This window comes from Cyrtonyx montezumae, unplaced genomic scaffold (genome assembly GCF_038088225.1).
Source record: "Cyrtonyx montezumae isolate F1298 unplaced genomic scaffold, pur_monq_1.0 scaffold_10, whole genome shotgun sequence".
In the NCBI taxonomy this organism is placed as follows: Eukaryota; Metazoa; Chordata; class Aves; order Galliformes; family Odontophoridae; genus Cyrtonyx; species Cyrtonyx montezumae.
This window is the reverse complement of record NW_027071826.1, coordinates 19,869,699-19,892,221: the sequence shown is the minus strand read 5'-3', so window position 1 is coordinate 19,892,221 and position 22,523 is coordinate 19,869,699. Positions and strand designations below refer to the sequence as shown.

The 22,523-nt window shown below is 40.0% G+C and overlaps 1 protein-coding gene across 2 annotated transcripts in view; it reads right to left on the bottom strand.

The window, feature by feature from the left end:
• The window catches only part of SPTLC2 (serine palmitoyltransferase long chain base subunit 2), a 64,530-nt gene extending 44,358 nt beyond the window's left edge, over positions 1–20,172 (bottom strand). The window contains exons 1-5 of one of the 2 annotated variants that reach the window (XM_065752102.1): positions 20,028–20,172; positions 9,121–9,315; positions 2,050–2,204; positions 889–1,037; positions 459–583 (exon numbers count right to left, since the gene is read on the bottom strand). In XM_065752102.1, the coding sequence (XP_065608174.1) occupies positions 459–583; positions 889–1,037; positions 2,050–2,204; positions 9,121–9,315; positions 20,028–20,153 (750 nt within the window). In that variant the 5' untranslated portion in view covers positions 20,154–20,172. Of the gene's footprint in view, positions 1–458; positions 584–888; positions 1,038–2,049; positions 2,205–9,120; positions 9,316–15,915; positions 16,006–20,027 lie in introns of those variants that run through there. The other variant, XM_065752111.1, reaches the window with a different exon arrangement.
• Between the last annotated feature and the right edge of the window lie 2,351 nt (positions 20,173–22,523).

Genomic DNA, 22,523 nt, shown 5'->3' with positions numbered 1-22,523 from the left:
AAATCAGTCCCTGTATTCTACCTTGTTTCCAGTAGGATTTAGCTCCAAAGGCTCACAGATAATCTCACATAATAAATCTTGATGTACCAACATGCAGCTTAGCTCATCTATATGTCTGAATGACAGTTACTTCTTAGTGCCTCAAAAGCATCAAAACACATTTAAGTCAATCAGCACTATTTAATATACCAACAAGTAGCCAGTGGAAGTAACCCATTAGCATGCTATGCTGTTCTTTCTTGTCCCAGAACAGAGCAAGATCTGCAGTGTTATTGGCCCCTAGGATTCTGCTGCCCAAAGATTTTTACAAAGGTAGTGATCCATACTGTGACCTACAATTTCTGCAGATAATATCTGCAGGTGCTGTCAGAGAAGAAAGAAATAGACAAGTAGATTTTAGAAAACTGGGCCCACACTGTCTGTGTTACATGTGCTCTTACCAGTAATATGAGCCATACCTTGCCTACTAAAGCTGGAATGTTCATGGAGTTGGTTGCAAACCCCATTCCATATGCCATTGCAGATTCCACACCTAGAAATCTGGCAACTAGCTTTTCCAGCTCCTCATGTTTGTCCAAGTTTCCTGCACATAAAACAGAAGAAATCCAGAGTGAAAAGCTTTCATTATTGCTGTATTCTACAAGAAACACCTCCATCAACCAGTACAGTCTTCTGTCAAAATACCAAACAGAAACACTGAAAACATTATCAAATCAACAGCTGTGCTGTTGAAACTAAACCCAGAAGCTCAATTTGTCTTTGCTAAAATAAAGACTTCATTATTGCTTAGTCCTAAGTTCCAGACCTGGAACAAGTAATATTTAAAAGATTTGAGAACAAATTAAATACTCTGAAACAAACACTGAAGGAATGTTCTATCCAACTTACCCATCTCTTGCCTACTGCTGCACACCCCAGCTCCATACCGAGACAGAACTTCAGCTGCTGCCTGTTGGCAAGTCCCACTGTTCTTTGCAAATCCAAGGTAGTTATAGGAACCCATATTAATAACACCTTTAATCACTCTCCCCGTGTACCTGTATTTAAAAAACACTAAAAATCAGGATACACCAAATTGTAAAACTAAGACAGAAGACTTTTTCCAGTTTCACAGAATATGCACTTGAAATATTAGTAAAAAGTATATAGAATCAACAATTAAATTCTTTCAGCAGTGATCCTTTTGAAGCTGAAGCAATGATAAACACGTTCTCCCTTTCTCATAATTGCAAACAAAAAATGGAAATTCTCACAACAGTCTATAGTAAGAGGTATTTATGCTATTATATCAAACATTACTTCAGGCTTCTCAAACAGAATTTTTCTCACATGATCCCTCCTCCACATCAGAAACATTCAATTTGCTTTCCAATTAGAAAATAAGATATCTAGAGCAGTTAACTTGGCAGCCCCTCAAGCAGGATATCCTCTAACCACAGAAAGGAAACACATCTGGCACTCTTGTGCTGATGCTACGTGACAAGGAGATTAAACAAGAAGTTTACTAGAAAAAATTGTTAATTACTTTGCCCCTGAAAGTCAAGGAGAGATGCAGCAAGTTTCACCAAATACTATGCAGGAAACCTCTTTACATCAAGCCTCATGCCACATCATTTCCAATTTAAAAGACAGAAGACAACAAAACATCTTTAATTTCTGGTTTTGTTTCAAATGTCTATTTCAGCTGTGACTCAGAACAATTGTAATAAACTCATTTTTGGGCAGCAACATTTACATCAAGTGTCTGGACTGATTCTGAACCAGCACAAAAAGTCACAAGTAGTGCAATCTGAAGGATCTAATCCAGTTTCTGGACATCACACAAAAAAGGAACAGACCTATGAAATCTTAACACATGCAGAATCATAAGTAAGTGTTAACATTGAAGATTATATAATCATTTTGGTGGCCAGATGTGGCTCAAAACAGCCGGTGTCTATCTCAAAATAAACATAATTCACTGCTCCTTTAACCACAAAGCCGTCAACATGCTTTCAGAGACTCTAATTAGTAGTAGTTGTTGGCAGCCTTCTCTTCAATTTAACTCACGTGAATGTCCAGTTATAGTCATGGGAAACTCTCTCCATCATATCCACTTTGGCCCCTGGTACACTGCAAATTGGACGGTTCCAGGTGTCTCGAATGCGCATGTAGAGGTTTCTGGTATAGAAATTCTCAAAGTCCTGATAGAGTGGGACAAAGTCCTGAAACACACAAAAGGCACTCAAAGTGAAAGGAAAGAATACAATACAGCAAACTGGAATAAGTTATTTTCTGAATCAATGAGTGTAATTTGTAAAATGAAAAGTAAATAAAGAAAACGCAGGAAAAAGTTGAGAACTCTTCATTCTTAAGTGCTGAAAAAAAATCCACCCAAAGTTTCTTAAACAGAGTATTATTACTTCTCAAAGTACACAGCAGAGAAAGCACTGAGAAAGTTGAGATACTCCGCCGTATTTTCTGTATGTAAGAACTGCATGTAATAAAGCAGCATTACTATTACTACAGAGCTTATTGTTGGAACTTAGCACATCTTTTTATTCAGAAGTCAAACAATTAAACTACGTTCTGGCACCTCTAAGGCAGCTTATCATGACTTAAGTCCCACAGGATTTCTGTGCATAAGAGTTTCCTGAATTCTAGCTTCCCTTGAACATTTTTCAGGAAAACTAAGTGACACAAGAATGTCAAACTAAGTGTGAGAGCAAGGACATCTGAGCACTCAAGAAGATGTTTTTCTTGCCTACTTAAAATGCTTGGAAGTCATGAGATTCCATTACTACTATTAAATTAAAAGGAAGTTTGACATTCAGTGGTGATAAGAATACATAATTCATTTGCTGCTGTTCCAAAAACAAGCCTTTGTGAAACTCTACAAAAGGAAAATGTAGGTTTTGTGATGCTGGCTCTTACCTTTATCATATTTCTTCCTGTTTTTCACAACATAAATGAAAATATGGAGAGACATTTTATTTTAGGTGACAGAACAAGACAGATTATCTGTCTGACCAAATACTAGTGCCTAATATTTCTAACACTGAAGCAAAACTGGGAGCATTTATATCAGTTTCTTTAACAACAATTCACGCAAATAAGTCCTGACAAGTCTCTACTTGCAATGCCCAAGTGAAGGTAGAGTACTTATTCTCTTTACCTTCCTTGTTTTATGGTTTCACAACTTTCAGCTTAGCGTAAACGAACCATCCAGATTAACTTTTTTTTTTATACATCCTCCTACCTGAAGATGCACAGGAAAGACAGCTTCTAGGTGGCTATAACTGCATCTACTTTCCCTTCTGATTTGCCTGTGCATAATGACATGCCAAAAAGGCACAGGGAGACTCATTTTCATCATCTCAATTACGGAAAAACAAAATATAGCCAGTGATCTCTCCTTCAGGGAATAAACAGAAAGATAAAGATCAACTTTTTATGCAGTCTGATAGTGACAGGGCAAGGGGGAATGGTTTTAAACTAGAAGAAGGAAGATTTACATTAGATGTTAGGAGAAATTTCTCTACTCGGAAGATGGTGAGGCACTGGCACAGGTTTCCCAGATAAGTTGTGGATGCCCCATTTCTAGAGGAGTTCAAGGCCAGGCTGGATGGGGCTTTGGACTAGTGGAGATCAACCCTTTGCATGGCAGGAGTGTTGGATCTAGATGATCTTTAAGGCCCCTTCCGATCCAAGCCATCATTCTGTGTCCATCCTCAGCATGGGAAGACAATTGGAACAAGATTTTAAAGAGTTAAGATGTGCTGAAAGGTAATTATTTCTTCCATACTTCTTTACTCAACTATTGTTTGGCAATCACATTTGCTATGTCTTCTCTGAAAGGTTTCTGTCAAATGAGATTAATAGGGTACAAAGTAAATAATGTTGTAGTGCTCTAGAAAATCATTAGTTTTCTGAAGAAGCAACGCAGCTCTAACCTGCCTCACCTTCAGCTATCTGTCTCAAGCAGATGGTAGGTTTCAGGCTTGAACCACTAACGAACTTGGCCCCTTTTGCAATGGAAAAAAACAAAACATCTTGACACATTCAAAAGCTTACTTCATATATGAAAAGTTACATGGGTGGTGATAAGCACATCAGTACTTGGAGCAATACACTAAGATCCCAATTTGCAACAGATTCTAAATAATTAACTGACAAGTCCCTGAGAGCCTCTGTTACTGCATTTTTCATAAGGGTGGAGGAAGTGAGGAAGCAAAAAAACAGAACAAAACAGAATGCTAGCATATTGAAAAAAAACCCAACATTTAAGAGATTTGAACTCAAGTTTAGTTATAATCTTAGATATTTTTGACCACTCCCATCTTTTCTTAATGATTCTGCATAAGAACTTGGCTTTGCAGCAGTTATTGAAGCACAATATGTGACCCAGAAAGCCAACTGAAACTTTAACCAAGTTTCTAGGCTAGGAACAGAGGCTGCAAATTAGTCATTGTTCTAACTCAAGCAGGTATGCCTGGGCTGATACAGTCCAATCTTACCTCATGTTTCTGATCAGATAAATTGTGTTTTATTTTGAAACACAAGGTAACAAAGCAGGAAGACTAACAAGCTCAACTGGTGAGAGAAAGCTAATCACTCACGACAGGCTGACACCACCAAGACATAATGCAAGTACAGTCATACAAGACAGAAGCATAACTTCTAAATTCTGAAGAGATTTCATTGTGAAGTTCTCTAAACCTTATGGATTATCATAAGACCAAAGAAAAACCCCCCAAAAAACAACTGTGACTCAAAAGTTAACTGAAATTCAAGGAATAAATTATGGATAAAAGGACTCAAGTCCAGTACAGAACACTAGCTTTACTTTTTAGGAGTGCTAAAGAAGCATTAAAAGCCTAGAACATTACCAGTAAAGCAATGCCAGATGTGTAAACGTAGGGACTAGTTATCTTCCAGAAGCCTGAAAAGTATAGCAATTTCAATAAGGACTGAAGCAAAGGAAGAATAAAACTCTCCCTTGGGGTGCAGCACCTTTGCACAGGCAGCTTGTAAATCCAAGATTTCATCATATTGTAAATTAGTAATACAAGTGAAGGTCATAACAAGAGCTTTGTAACCATTAGCTTGGAACATGGTAACATGCAAACGCAGCAATTATGTTGCTTTTAGAGCCAAGTTTTCACAGCATTGCACCTAAGCGAACAGATGGTGCCACGAGCACCAACAAGGCTTACCTGCAATTCACCTAATGCATACCCTAATAATACAAAAATAACTCTGAATGGAAATCAGGTAGGTCAATGAATCAAATATCGGGACTTTAAAAGGCAGAAAAAAAGACTGGTTCTATCTCATTGCTATGTGGGTTAAGAAAACATGTAGCAACAACTGTGGGTAACTTTCACATTCTCAGCAAGCCTACAATGACTCATGCAGATGCTAAGACAAAATGGAGCAAAAGCCTCCACTTTACCAGCCCAAACATACTCACTCACAGGAATTCAACTTCAGAAATGCTTGGAGGCTTCAAATACCAGAACTATGTATGACATTGAGAAGCTACCAAGTACATAGAGGTATGTTAAAGAGTTAGCAACCCCATTTGTAATGTTGCTTCCACATACAAAATTGACAATGGGGTCAGAAGGTAAGTCAGATCAGGATAAGTGTATAAGTGATTTTCCTTTTGCCTATGAAATACTACAAGCACAGCTACTAAGAAAGTTATAACCAAGCATCAGGTTAAACTGAGTATGCACACACTGATTCCAGTGTAACCAACAACTTTTTTTTTTTCATCTTTCCACTCACCCAAGCTTAAAACATACCACTAACATTTCTGACAGGATATGCTACATAATTACTGGTTTCCAGGAAAAGTCTAGATGAATATATTCTAAATGAAGCCAAAACACATCAAAGACTACTTCCTGGTAATCCCTACTAGTTAAGTCCTTACCTTGTGTAGCACTGGTGAGTGAATAGTAGTTTTTTCTACAAGATATTTACCCAATGTCAGAGACAGTCCCAAAATAAACACATGAGAAATCCTACTCATCCAATTATCTTCATCCACTTTCATTTTCTAGTTCCGGTGAACACAACATTATGTGACAGTTTAAGGAAGAACTTGTGCTACTACAATAAAGTGCTCTCCAAAACAAAAAACCTGAAGGCTTCCCACCTCCCTCCTCCCCCCTACCCCCCCCCCCCGCCTTTTTTTTTTTTTTTCTTTCTCTTTAATACCAGATTCCAGTCTGAAGCTTACTCAATGCTATTAACTACAATCTTCAGAAACACCATGAAAAAAAATCTACATACTTCAATTCCATGACTTCAGGACACATTTATTCAGCCCTATATGAAACATTTCTTTGCACTACATAATTTAGTTCTGTTCACACAGAACGTCTTCATACTGCTCATCCACACAGTTACTTTCAAAGCCTCTGCTTTGAGCTCTTCACCTACGAAGCATTTTATAAACTATTTCAGAAAGCTAAACTTAATCATTTTAATTGATTCCTAAGAAAATAATACTCAATTTAAGACTTATGAAACAAATACTACTATATGTAAAGAGGTGCAATTTACTATGCATAAAGAGGTCACAAATCTGCTAGAAACTAGTCCAGGGCAATTGTAGGGCTTCTCTGATTTAATAATAATTTTAAAAAATTAAAAAAAACAGGATTTTTAAGCTTTTCCTGCACACTGGTATCTATAATTCCTCACTAAAAGATCATTGGGCTATCAGCCATTTGCTGAGATTCAAGTATTTGAAAATGAGAAAATGTTTCAAAACAAGTCACTGACTACTCCCTTGTATCACAACAAAACCTGGCTCCCACTCTGGATACACTGCAACACACTATTATCAGTTCATTTGCAGACAAAAAAGCTCAAAGCACCAAAATGTGAGGTCAAGTACTGTATGTTCTAGACCTCATGTGATCACTTCTGTTTGTCCAGCATCAGAATTAGCTGTTCCAACCTAAGCACCAGAAACATGATTTAGGGAAGTACACTGCACTGTCATTTCTTCCACACCAAAACGTTTTTAAACAGGAATCTTTATTTTTCATTCATATTCAATATTCACTGGCCTATTCACGACAGGATACACATCAAATAGAGCCTAGATAAAACTGCATCTCACTAGTTTCTTCTATGGAAATCTTGTCCTTTTGCTTTGTGCACAACATGTGCAGCTCCTCCCTGAAAGCCAAGGTCTACACACAGGGAGCATCAATTCATCTGTCTGGGAAGTTTACTTGTTTAACAAATGTCTTTCAGGAGAAGATGCAATGCTAGAATATATAAAATAAAAAAACCCACACAACTAAGGTTCAGTTTAGTTTTGAACTGGGATAATCAGTTGCTAACAAACTCTCCACTTGTGTATTCTGTGATAGCCTTTATGGAAAGCCTAATATCAATAAGGTATGCCCAGATCAGAACTGCTGCCTGAGGTCGGCACTTCTGTTACAGTTATCACCGCTCCCACAGAGAAAGGTTACTGTAAGCAGGAACCTTACCCACTTGGTAAGGGAACAAGTGTTTCACAGAAATATTGTAACCAACACTTTCAGTTACCTCTTTTTAATCCTCAAGTATCACGAGTACAAATACTTAACTTCTAATATCTAGCACTGATACATTTTTGCAGCTGTTTGCTCTTTCTGCATCAATTTCTAGCATATAAGTAAAAAAACACAATGGTGCCATATTCTCAGGTGATATAAACCAAAGCAGCTCAAGTAACATTAAACAACACATTAAATTACAAATAGAGATTTAGCTAGCAGTATTCATTCAGATATTGGAACTTTTGAAAGGGAATAAAACTTTCACTTCTGGATTCCAGAAGTTAGATTTGGAAGAAGTAAAAATTTAGCTTCCTGCACTGTTAACAAACATGAGATACCTATTTCTCATTAGATTCCTGACAGAATATTTCTGTTCTGTTGAAAATACGTGCCTTACTATTAATTCTACCACATGCTACTTATACAAAGAAGCTACCACAAAATAGTTTTTGGCATTGTTACTGCATCTTAACTCATCTACCACAGCATGCTACAAACCTCCCTCTAATTCTGCCTCTAAATAAAGTCATCTTCCGTCTTTGCTCCTTTCACTCTCCTATCCCTAGTTATTTGTTTATATTCTTGAGCTGCTTCCCCCCACTCTCATTTTCTGCTAGCCAGTTCCAGATGCTTGTGTGGCATCAGAGAACCAGAAACCAGCAAGTGAATAACAAACTGCCTTGAACTATTGTAAGCCAGATCTGACCCCCGAAGTGACAGAGAAAAACAGAACCCTGGTCAGCAAGAGTAAGCCAATCCACTTTGACTTGTGAAAAAAAGCTCACTGGTATTCACACTATGTTAAGACAGCTCACACTGAGAATTAGCAGGAAATACCTTACAAACTGTCAGCTTAAGTGGCAGCTCCTTAACAGTAACTTGAGTGGGGACTAAAGGCCTCTAAAAATACTTAAAACGATTTAAGATTATCTACATTAGTCTAACTGCTGAAGATGGCAAGACATTTTACCTGGTAACACAAGCTCTCACTTATAGGTTTTTAAAATTCTTTTTAAATGCTAACAGTGAGTCAGTGCCTCAAATTACTTAATAGCTAATCCATGACCATTTTGGATCTCATATTAAGTTAAAATCATCCAGCTTGCACAGTTCTTACTGCAAGCTCTTCTTTGCAGCTACTTAGGCTGGGAAGAATGAATACCATGTTTCCAAATCAAAACAGCCAACCAGCAGAGCAGCATCAGAGAGCATATAACTGCTGCAAAACTCAAGTCAGATCCTTCAAGAAGCATTTCTTTTGCTGCTGGTGCTGGCATATGAGGTGTTTCTCCCCCCAAATCCTTGTTTCCACGGCTGAGACATCACTCAACACGTTGATATAATTGTTGATATAGTTTCCAGTGAACCACACCATATAACTACACCACAAAAACAATAACCCGAAGAAACATTGTTTTGTTTAACCACACCACAGTACTAGCATAACACATGGAGCATTTAGGATACAGGGAAAACAGCAGAAAACTTTGAACAATATTGCCTTTCAAATCAATACTTAAATCTCTAGTCTCAGACACAATTTTCCACGTTGAAATTTCCCAATCTTTACCTTCTGTTCTTCTCTTTCTATTGCATTTTGACACTTCTCAATCTTCCACTGCCGCATGAAATCTCGCAGATACCCGAAGAGAGTGAGAACACCATAGCCCACATAGGTCAGCACAGCAACCAGCATCGGTGTTTCTTCAAAAGCTTCATTGAAAGGCCTTTTGTATAATCCTCCATTGTGCACAATGTGATTTATCTAAAGCAAAAATTCAAAAAGAGGCAGTTGTAAGATAAACATTCAAGGAACATCAGTCAGGCATTTCTGAGTAGTCCCTCTGATCTTGTAACTGGTTCTGCCTGCCCCTAGTCCAACTCCAAGTTCTTCCAGCTAGGCTCAGTCATGACCAATGCTATAGTCTCTATACACAAGGTTTGTATGAAAAAGCCTCCTCCTTCCACCGAGATGTTCATATAACCAAAGGCAAAGTGCAGAGGGGTTCCAAGACCTACTACAGAGAAAAAACAGCAATAAAAACCCAACCAAATAGAAAATTCACAAAAATCCAGAAACAGAAATGAGCAGATCTATAAGATAAACAACATATTCTCAGGATTACAAAATCTAAAGACCAGGACAATATTGAAAAGAGACTCTGCTTTAGAAGCCTACGTTACTAGAAGAAAACAAGGATCCTCTGTGTCTCTCCATAGCCTTAAGCCTAAAGATGCTGACATAACCACTGCACTCATCCATGTGGTAGACATGGCACCACAGACAAACAACTCATTGTATACGTAGCCTCAACACTGCATATATGTCAGAACACAGAACAAAGCAGAGCTTTCTGCTCACACGACACATCATCCCATTACCTAAAAGCTATCTCCTGAAGATAAGAATTTGACCAGTTGCATAACACACATGCATCTTAAGCTTGGTGAATGTACTGTATTTACGACTATTACAGAAAATCTTTGCAATAACAAGGCAAATGCTCACCCAACATTAAAATGTCAGTTTTAACTAGGCTACTTATTGGTATACAATTCTGTAACTTTCTGGTCTCCAAACATATTGCGAGGGGTGTTGTCAGATGTGCAAGGGAGTGGCTGGAAGACAAGAAGGAAACCAAGATAAGCTTCAATAAATGACTATATAAATAATAACAGCACACTGAACAAAGGGCTGGGTCAATGATGATGTTTGAATTTCTCCAGACTGTACTCAAATTTCAGTTTAGACCTAATATATTTGACTATACTTCTAGATATTCTAATTAAAGAAACATCAACACCTAGGGGAAAGGATGATCCTAAGTACACCAAGAAGGATAACAACAAATGATTAATGGAGGGTGGAGGCCAGCAGAACACCACAGGTTATTCTCCTATGGCATCCATACTATCATATAAGGGAAGCCACAGTTGTAGAAACTTCTGTAACAGCTAACAAATCAATTAAAGCACATGTGCTTTCCATACAATGCTTTATTTTAAAACCATTCCAGATGCTGTAGCAAGTCTGTATTTCAAGCCTGATCTTGAGTTTAATTTTTTTAGAAGCAAGAGTCTGCTTCATAAAATACAATCATGCTACAGCTATGCAGTCAATAACTGAGCATGAACTTCAACAGTACCTTTCCCCAGTACACATTTCTACCTCTTTCCTTCGCCAACACACACCCAGCTGTTTGCAAAGCAATACAGAATTTCTCAATTTAGTGACAGTGGTTGTGAAGACTCGAGAACTGGTACATGCGTGGAAACAAAATAAAGACATTGCAGGAACATAACTTAACAGCTGCACTTATGTCAGATGTAAATAACAGAATTGCAGCACTTGGAGGCAAGGTTTAATACTGAAATAGTTTTAAAAACATACTGCCTACAGTGGTGGCTTAAGTTAGAAAACATTGAACACGTGTCGAAACCTCCAGGCTTACCACACCACAGCTAAGATGAAGGCAACTTAAAAGTTTTATCAAGGCCAGAGTTTCACTGTACACTTTCCTCAGGAACAGTGCCAACCAACACATCTCCCTTTGCCCACTCACTCCCACTTTGAACCATCTGCACCACCCTCTGGCTTGCACAATGAAAGCTAACCTGACTTTTAGCACAGCATCTCTTCAACAACATGGAACTGATGCAGGCTTGAAACACAACGATTTGCAGAAGGTTATTTATTAGACGCTAACAATCTTTACACCACTGTTCTACAAACTCATTTAAGAGATCTCAGCAAAAAAGAACAAACAGCTTTCTGGGGAGGGGTAGAAGTAAATGATAATCAGCAGATCCCATGAGCCAACACTGCCAAGGAAAAAAAACAAAAAACAAGTGCCTTCTCTTCTCTAATACTCCAAAGGCCTCTTAACTTTATTATTATGGCTCCAACTTGTGAAACCATAAAATTCTACTGCATCCAGATCTGTAAGAGATCATGCAGTTCCCCAAGTTACTACGGCTTCAAAACTTAATGAATTACAGATGAATTTGGTGTCCTCACACTGACAGCCCGTGCTGTGAATAGCAGCTACTCTGGACATGCGAAACATCTACTACCTATAGCTGTCAATAAGTAGCTGATTTCTGGACGAGCAGACAGATGGCAGTGACAACTCAAACAGCTTAGTATATAATAAACAGGGATCACATCAAAGCTTCTAATGCCTTTCTCAGGTTACTGGATTTCATCCGGAAGAAATGGAAGGTTGCAACCTAACAGTATGGGATTAAGGTTAATCACCTATAGCTACTGATGAATAAATAAAATAATTCTGTTCTCATCAGAAACAGCATGTAAACCTTTTTTCCAGGTCCTTAGAGATGCCCCTACTTGTAATAAAAAAGCAAAGAAAGGGCATTCTGAATTCTGTAGTTGGGGAAACTACACTGCATAAAACAGTACAGTAACAATTACCTGCAGCAGCAGCAAACAGCAACAGCCAGAAAAGTCTGTCTTTGTGGCAGTCACTTCATATCAAAATCAGACCAAATCACTTCAGATTTGACTCTTCCTACAAAGTATAAGGACTACTCCGAAATTAATGCCTCCTATTTTATTCTGTTGGCCTACAACATCAGAGACGCTGTTGGTGGTATGAGACTGAACCTTCCCAACAATATTCCGTTGAAGATGGCAACAGAGGGGTAGCCTGACAGAATGGGATCTGTCATGGAAATGTGGGTGAAGCAAAGGTTTGTCACTGAATTCCTCCATGCAAAAAAAAAAAAAAAAAAAAGGCACCCATTGACAATGCTTGCTGAATGTTTATGGAGACCAAATAGTGGATGCGAGCACACTGAGGTGTGGGTGATGAGTTTCAGCCTTAGTGTACATTCTTACCCAAGTGCTGTGCAAAGCTGTGCTTTAAAGAACACCCTGTCCTACAGATAGCATCAGATCTTGCAGTGCCTTAAGCTCAGGGACCACCAGAACCAGATTCCTGCTTCACACAGAAAAGGCTTTTCTTCTTGTCTCAGGTTACGCAAATTCTTCAATGGCAAGTACAAAACAAATTCTCACATAATACTCTTGCATCAATATCTCTTTCAGTTACCTTAGCACAATTACAGGCCATCTGATGTTAGGGACAGAATACTGTCACCTATACAGACATAATTCTCATTTAAGTCACTCCACTAAGCATAAAATCACAAGATACATGGCAAATTGCATGCTTTACCAGTAAAGACCTCTACTGTCTTACCAGATGCACAGACAACTCCACCAGAGTAAGTAAGGGAAAAATGCAGTTTGGACAGGTCTTCAGAGAAGGACCACCATACCTCACTCTGTCATGGATTTACAAAGGGAAGAAAAAAAAGCCAGCAAACAGATACAGATTTGAGTATGAAGTTCCTATTGCCAGCAGTCAAAACAGGTCACACATCAAGTAGACATTATTCTGAACCTGTCTTTCCGTTCATGAAAAGCCTATTTCTCAAGGTCAATTGGAGAAAGAGTTTTCAGTGTATTTGCTACACCTGTGTCAGCAGCCAGTCTGACTAAGAGCTCCCTCTAATCAAAGTCAGCATGGTAGGAATAGATGGATACAAAGGAGCATGCAGAAGCCAAACTCAGACGGTAGGGCAGGACAGCACATAATGCTCCAAAAGCATTAGATAAGCTATGCAAGAAGACAAAAGCCATGTGTAATCAAAGTAACATGCATAGACACTACTGCAGACAGTACAAACAGGATTTAATCAATTAATCTTTTAATGTTGTTTATTAAAAACATCTGCCAAGGTAAATATCCTGCACAAGCAGCATACACTTCAGGCAGAAAAGATGCTACAGAAGCTCAACACATGAAGCACAGTAAAGATGAACACAGTAAGTAGTTACATTGCTAGCCTAGGAAAACCGCAACACACTGTATTAAAGAGACTGCTCTACTTCTTGCTGCAAATTAAAACAAAAGCCAGATAAACCCAGCTGACTTTATGTAAACACCTTAAAAGTTGCTGGAAGACAACTTTGCAAAATTCCTACCGAAATGTAGCAGCTTCTCATGACACATACCAAAAGTACTGCTGAGAATTTACGAGGAGACATAAAGCTTCTGTTTTTAAACATACAAAACAAAGCTACTTCCAGAGTTGCTTGCTTTTTTGTCAAAGATTCCCATCAAATACAGGGAATACATAGAATGACAGGGCACACATCTCAAAAGCGGTCACATTTGTTCTAAGGAATCAAGAGAATCAGAACCAAAGAAACTACAGCACTAACTAACAGCACTAACTTCCCAGAGGTAGCTATATCTGAGCTATTACTTATTCTGTGCTAGCTTCTTCCTGTAACCTCTGGTCTTTCTTCTTGTGCTGCTTTGTTTTCAGCCTTCAGATCTCAACCCGCTGCAATGGTAAAAGCACTAAGATTCACTACCAAAATTAGAAGACGCTGGTTTGAGACATATTTAAATCTTTCAAAAAATAAAAATAAAAAAAAATAAAAATCACAGGACGTAAACTTGTTTTACATGACAGACTTTATCATCCTGGTGCAATCCCATGTAATTATTTCTTCTTGTTGGTATGTATTATCATACATTTGAATCTGCAAATATTATTTGACAACAAATTTGGCACACCTTTGACAACTAAGACGCACTTGCCACATCCACACAAGAAGTATAAATAAGCCCTCATACATGTTCACAGTTTAAATGTGTCCTTTTTGAAATGAGTGAATGATACAAATAAGCCTATTTTTGCTCATGGTTAGTACTGAGCTACATATATAACCATTTGAACTCCCCTGAGCATACACCTTTTCCCTGATAGTTTCTTGTTATCTTAGATCTACTATCTTATTATCTGTTACCTAATCTAATATGTTCAATCAAACTGATGTATGCAGCATTTTGATAAAAAATGCCTTAAATACATTCAGCTATTAAGTGTGCAGTTCACAACGTAGTATTTCAAAGACTGAACAAGTCCAGTGGATCACTAACAGACAAAGCCATAGGTTCTCAGGTTGTTACAAACACTAAGTCCTACCACTTCCAAAATATTTCAGCTCCTGCCTCTTCAACTGTAAGCAGTCATGAAGGCTGCACTTTTCAAGTAAGAACAGTTCCTCCTCAAGGAATGCTGTTTAAATGAAGGCTGGTTGTTTTGCCCCCAGCTTCAGCATGGCTCCCAATTTATGCTCCCTCTACAGAAACTTAAGTCAATAGAAAAATCAACACAAAGCTTTAGTTTTCTGGTCAAGAGTTTGAAAGCATGATGTTTATTTAAGAAAAACAGCTTTTGCTGTACATTTAAGACAGGAAAACTTCTTACAAAATGACACCACTCACACAGTCGCACTAACAGAAAAGGATTTTGCATATATTTATAAAAAGGTATTAGACCACTTAAGGAACAAAGTAGCTAAATTTGAAACAGTAGTCTCAACATAATTTCAATATTTTATTCAAATTGGCTTCTCAGTATCACACATAGATTTAAGAGAAGCCAATCAATGTTAACTGAGAGTTTGTTCTTATACTAGTATGGACAAAGAAATTCTCAGATAAGTCTGACACTGATGTTACTTACGATCACTAATTTAGTATGATGGCTTCTAACACTCATTTAGCCAGAAAGATGTTGTCTAGCTACTCCTTCCACAAACACTTATAGACTTGTATAATTACATTTGGTATTAGGAAAGTATCCTCACACACAGATAGGCTTTTTCAGAAATAATTCTGTCAGTTAAAACATCTGAAGGAGATCACAGCCTTTTATAGGTCAGCCAATTTTCTAGACAGTTCAGTTTTATGTTACTGATGCAACACATGTAGTTAATCAAAAAGCCAAGCTAGAGACAGTACACAATAGATGTCTTTGTGTCTGACACAAGCCTCAGAACACATACTAAAAACCCTAACATCTACATTTTTATAGGGGTTCAAAGATTAAACAGTCATAACTGTTTAACCTATTAACCCAGGGCACACTTCTGCAGTTCGGGAGTTTATCTACACAATTACGGAATGACTCAGGTCAGAAGAAATCCTCAGTGGCCATCACATCCATCTCCAGTTCCAAGCAGGTCTGAGCACAGCAGGGTTTTGAAGGCCACATTCAACCTAGACCTGAACACTTCCAAGAAGAGACTACAGTCTCTTGTGGAACTCCTTCCAGTATTTAACTGTTCTCATGGAAAAAAATAAAATAAAATCCAAAATATCTATTCAACATTTCCTGTTCTTTCAAATAACATCTGTTGCTTCTCATCCTATTGCCATATAGTTCCAAGAGCCTGGAATCATCATCTCTGCAACCTCCAAACAACTAGTTGGGCCTTTTCCTCCTTAGGCTAAGAAATCTAGCCCTCAGCCCCTCCTCACACCTCATGTGCTTCAGTCTCCTCAGCCACTTGTCAGCCCTCCAATGGTTTCATACACTGATGCAGACGTGAGAGTATCTTAATGCAAAGTTCAGTCCTGGGCACAGTGCTCCATGCATTCTCACTTCCTTGTAAGTAAGTTCATGAGATTCATTATCCAATTTTTCTGTCTGCTGTTTAGTATTTGAATTTTTAAATTTGCATACAGGCTCAAAAAAAAAAAAAAAACAGGATTTCACACTCAAATCTTATGTTAATGTAAAATATAAGCAGATAGAGAGTTATTAAAAAAATCTTTATCTTAACCTTCATCTCAAGTGAAGGTTGTTCATTCACCTCAAACAAAAGTTATTTATATCACTACAATCATTATATCATCGCTGTAATGAGAAAAACTTACAGTATTTGTTCTCCTCTTCCTAAGTACAGTTTCCCAAAGAAATCTCACTCTGATTCTTGCAAAAGCATCTATAAAATGAGAATGGATCTAGCAATCTTCTGCACCTTTAAGCACCTCATGAGATGGTTTGTGCAACCTTATTACTTGTAAGCTCATAGGACCACAAAAACTATTCAGCATATACACACCAAACTTACAAGTAAAAAGCTTATGCTGCTGATGTTAATGTTGTGAGAATATAGGACTTCTAACAGTTGTAAAGGAATTCAACTCTCACAGTCATCCTCCTCTCTTTAATCAAAGTATTCCTTCCCTTCCTGAGGAAGTCATGTGAAACCCTGTTTACTAAAGGATGTATACAATACACTATCTGGAGATAAAACACAGAATCATCCATTAATTTGAAACTTTTTGTATTGCTCCAGCTCCTATGACTTGGAGATACTGAGCACAACAGAAACTAAGAACTTGAAAACAAAACAAAATATGGAAGATAGGGTTTAGACTTGTTTGAGATTATAATTATAATCTCAACTAAACAAAAATCAATCTAAAATTATAAAAGAAGCCATCCCAATGTGAGAAGCTCAATTAAGAAGTCCAGAAAACCACATTAGCGAACTTCTACTCAGCGTAGTGGATAGATTACAATAAGTCATCAGGGAAACTAAGGGCATCTCGTCTTAAGAAATACGTCCCAATCTCTAAGCAAAAATCTATTTATTCAAACACAATCTAAAAAAAAAAAATCATTAGCCGTTTGCTTCAGAGAGAGACACTGCATTGGAGAAACACATTCCAGTCTCAGATTGTATCACAGAAAGAAAAAGTGATTTTGCTTGCACCCTTCATTATTCCCACAAGTGTTTTGGTAGACCTTCAGTACCATTTCTTCTACCAAACCCACACAGCACCCTCTCAAATAGGCCAGAAGAACAGAAAAAGCAGAATCACACACAACCTGGAGAGTTAATCTCACTATCCTTTTACATGACTTGCTTTCTTTCTCTCAGCTATGTTCATTTTCTCAGTTCTTGACAATACCCTCTGAGATGTCAGGCCTTCATCTTCCCTTAGTGTGGCAGTAGACTAATGCTACACTCAAAGATGAGTCTATTTTAATCACACACTCCTAACTGTACACAGAGTCAGAAATGAGTACCTCGCTTTTTTCACTAACTTCCCACGGTTTTTAATTGCTAGATGGTTCCTCAACCGTTTTTACTGTTCCTGTTTTAACAAAAGAGCTTACAGTGAGATTGTTGCACTCACTGAATTTGAATCTCTAAAGAGATCAATTGTTTGCAGAATCAGAATACTTTGAACACAGGACTTCGTAGGAAAGGAAAATAACAGCTCTTTCTTTATCTTGGTACTTCAACAGAATGATTTTCTTTATATGCTGAAATCCTACTTTCAAATTATTCCTTTCTGAGCCATTGATTATATTTCATTATCTCTAAGGCAGCCAAAGTCAGCTCCCATAATTCCAGTGGACAGCAGGTTTCTTCTCCTCTTAGCAAGAAACAGGATTAGCAGTTTAGATCCCGGCAGGAGACAAAGTAATATTTAAAAACTAAAGCGAACATTTCCACCCTCTTCTGTTCAAGTTGGAATGGCAGTAGAGTAAATTACATTTTAAATATCAGCCTGTCACTGTGGCGAGAGCTGTAAGCACAACCTGAAATCTGTGTTGTAAAGATAATACACTTTAACCTGAACTTTTTTATACAGGAAAACGTTGAAAAAATAAAGCTTACTTGAGTAACTTACAGCACAGACATTGTAGGTACAATTAATATTTTTCTACACTCTTAAAAAAAGACCTAAAGCCTTCCTGTCCTAAGAAGCCCTACAGGAAGGCGTCGTGATGTATCTCAGTGATATTCTCACAAGCTGTAGGTTTTTCCAGATAAATCACCAGTGCTTGCAACACTTCCTTACACCAAAGGCTTTCCTTCCCCTTCCTCTTTCCATCAACACATTTTCTCTAGACCTTACCTCTTTTCTTGCCTCTTATTTCTTTTGGGGATCAAACAGGCATTCTTGAAAAAGGATCTTTTTCCCCAAACTATCCTTTACTTTTCTGTTCTATCCTATTAGCCAGCTACTGCGCTTATAAGCTACCTCCTTTTTGGTACTCAATTGCTTTGCATTCCACTTGGTCTTGTCACTTGCATATTCTCAATATGTTATCCATGGTACATACACATATGTAAACCTTTACCTACACAGACAAATATGTTTAACACACGAGAAGCATTAACACGTCCTCCTATGTAGAGATGGAACAGTGAAGATTTTTTAAAAGTCAAACAAATAGCCAAATCTGTGATGTTTCCACAACTTCAGTGGTTCTAAACTCCTAGCACAGATGGTATTTGAAAAAGCTGTAAACAGTAAGTAACCCTGAACAGTCCCAAGCCTCAGTTAAGGTTTTAACACTGACTCTCAATTTGAAAGTCATGGATCTGGACGACGTAAGATGTTGGAGAAAGGAACATAAGGAACATCACTACATTTCAGCTTTTTGCTAGGATGTCTCACAATCATCAGCTCTGCGGTGAGCCTTTCTCCCTTTAGAATTAATCATCTCAAGTGGCCCTGGTTTGCAAGACATATTCAAACACACTTGCATATGCAAGTCAACAACTGAATTCCCATATAACACACTGAACTTCTGCAGTTTGACATCAACAGCTTTTCCATTCACATGCTCCATCTCTCATGCTTTCCAAACACGCAGCTGTACACAATCCTTGAAGAAAATGTTCTCTCACCCCATCCCTTGCTGTACTTATGAAGCAGAACTACTTTAAATGTGCGGAGTGGTCCAGGGGAAGGAAAGAATAAAAGGAAACACCACCACCACCACTTGTGCTTAGGACAAAGACTTAAACCTAAGGTTTCATAGTTAGTAGTTTCTGGTGCTTGCAAAGCAAGATTTAAAGCACTACAGCTTCCTCAACAATAAACCTCTATAAACTGGCACCGCTGACAAGAAAAGGTGTTGTAACCTCCCCAGATTGTTCACTCCTAACAGTGTGACATTGCCTCCAGAGTGCCAGGGCGAGACCGTGGGTGCCCACACCGGGAAAGGAAACGCAGGAAGCGACCTGGGTTAAACTCAAAGTCACGGAAGAAAAAACAAAGAGTGCCTTTAGCCTGCATCAGCTCTCAGCCTGGTTCACTCCATGACAGCACAAACTTTCCCTAAGGAATTGGAGGGACAGCACAGGAGGGGGAAACAGGGTGCAGTACGAAGGACATCAGTGGGGGAAGGCTCTTCTCCAGAAGTAGTACCAGGTGTAGGCCTCCAACACAATAAGTTCCATATTGCTGGGACTGCCTTTGGGAGAACCACTAACAACATAACCAGAAAGTTGCAGGAAAACAACTGAAAGTACAAATACACAGTAACACATCAGTAAGACAGCAAGATGAGAAGCATGCAAAACCCTTCACCCTCCCTGAGGAGGAAGTCCCTGCTCAAAGGACACATCACACCTGTAGCAATAGAGCAACGTTAAGGAACTAACCGCTGCTTTCTGCTAAAGCGCAGACCTGTCACACGAGAGCGAGCTTCGAGTTTAAAGCCACAGAACTCCAGCATCCAGCTGGACAGGCACCCCAGCCGCCGTTATCCTCCCCCCCCCACCTCCCTCGCAGCGCTGCCGGCCCCGCCCGGGCGGCAGAGCGCTGTTGCCGCGCTGACCTGAGTGTCGGTCGCGGGCAGGCCGCGCACGTAGCCGTTGCGGAGCCCTCCGTGGGCCGCACCGCTGCAGCCGTTGGCGCGGGGCTGAGCACCCAGCGCCGCCGCCGCCCGCTCGGGCCGCTCCATCCCGCCGCTGCCGGGTACGCTCCCGCCGCGCCTCGCCCGCTCCGCTGCCCCCGCCCGGCCGCGCCGCACCGGAAGCGCGAGCCGCTTGTTCGCCCAATGGGCGGTGCAAACGTCACACTCGGGGAAGAGACGAGCGGCGACTGAACGGCGTGCTGTGGAGCACAGGGGGACGGGGCGGGACCCGTTGGCACGGCCCAATGGAGAGAGCGGCACGCCGCTCCGAGGGCGAGGAACGAGGGGAAGAGAGCGGCTCGTCCAGTCGCAGAGCAGAAAGTTCGGAGCGGGGCGGAGCCAGGGGGTGAAAGCTGCCCAATCACGTGGCAGAGGCAGAACCGGGAACGAAGGAATGGGGATAAGCTAGCCAATGGCGTCACGAGGTGGCGGGCTCTGTCCAATTAGAGGAGGGAGCAGCAGAGCCGCGGTGAGGCGGCAGCCAATGGGGGCGCTAGGGCGGGACGGAGTCTCAGCGCGTTGGGGCGGGCGCCTGCTCCGCTTGGGTTCCCTGATCGCTGGAGCAGACGGGCGGCTGCGGCCGGTAAGCGCCGTGCCCGCTTTCGTTGTTGAGAGCGAAAGAAATAACGTGGAAATGGGCTCCCTCGGAACGTGGGGGTTGCAGGCCTCGGGCCGGGTCACGGTGGCCTTCGTGAAGGATGAAGGAAGCCGTCAGTGAGCGCTGTGAGGGGAAAGCTCCTGGCTGAAATTCGCCTGGCGGCGATGTGGGAGGTCAGAGTCGGTTGCTGCAATGCCCTGGGATCACAAGGGGAGGCGAGGAGTCCTGGCCCCTCTTTGCCTGGACAACAGGTGGCCCTGCAGGCCGCTTCCAGGCGCAACTCAAGACGGTAGCGTTTACATTGTGTCTTAAAGCTGCGTCTGCTTGAGTGCCTCACTGGGGCGGTACCCTGGCTGCTGGTGAGCTGATAACTGCCTGTGTTTAGACTCACTGCATATGTGACCGTGCATTTCCTGACAGGGTTTGGAAATGCATTTGTCCCAGGACCTGACAAACTAAATACTATGACTAGTTGCAGGGCTTAATATTACTTGTCTGAGCTGGCAAACATCACACCAGAGGAGGAAACCAAAAAGTATCTGAATCTGCACACTGTTTTGTACAACTTTTTTGCTTCTTGGCACTGCTGAGGGGCTACCAAGGACAAGGCAGCAAGAGTGGTCATTATGTTGCAGGCTGGGAGATTTTGTTTATTGTCATAGCTCCCCTCAAAACAAACAAACAAAAATCACTACTGAGACTTGTCAGTAAATTCTGGGTCTTTACTGTCAATAAATTAAGGGCTTTCAGCAATTAATTCAAATGTCTCAGCGGAACTATTCTCTTGGGAAAGTTTTTGTTCCTATAAAATAAGGACATCTGCAGCCTAATAAGCAGAGTCTTGACACTCCAACTTTGTGGAAGAGTTAAACTACCCTGCTGAGGTTGATAATAAATGCCATACCAAGATCCAAGTACAAATTAAAAACTTAGTCAACAGCCATTTTTTTGTAAATAGGTTTCTGACCATATATGGGACCTGGCTTGTGTAACATGTGACCTTTTGTCACCAGTGACATCTTACTCGAATAATAAATTAACACGCTACATTTGTAGAATTAGATTCCAGTATATATAGTGATTCCAGAAATAGGCAGGCACTTCAAAGAAATTGTATGAACGTTCCCATGTTAAAATGTATAAAATCTGTGTGCTTTGAATCACAGGTATCCATGCTGGGTCAGAGTGTTTGCCCATACTCCCAGTGCTGCAATGAAGTAATGTTGGCTTTCTAACCTGTCATTTGGGTTGGCAAGTTTTATTCCCAGATTTTTCTGGCACCACCAACAAAAACAAACTCCAGCAAAAAGAAAACCACCAAACAACTGGTAGGAGTAGGGCAATAAAACTAACGTGCTTAAGTACATACTAAAAAGGTTGAAGAGTTTGACCTTTGATTTATCCTGAGTAATTGAGAGGGAAGGGCCGTGGTATTTACTAGAATGTAATTTGAAAGTAAATCTCAGCACAAAGCAAAGTTAGCAGGCAGGTGAATTTGAGAGAATAGTCTTGTTCTCTTCTGTCTAATTTGCTTTTATTGATAGTGGATACTGGTTTTTGTTTCTCCTGTTGCATCTTGGGGCCTCTGTCATGAAGCTTATTGCACGCTTATTGCATACGAATGTAAGGTTCCTAGCAAAAGTTAACTAGTTTTTGTGGGAGTCATTTCTCTTTCCTCAGGAAGGCTTGGGGAGCTTTACAGCTTCTTTTGGACCATTTATAGGTGGAGCAACTTGTCCACATGCTTCATATCTCTGAGTCACCTATGGACACAAGAGGTTTTCATAATGAGGGTACAAACACAGGCTCAGGGATAGCAA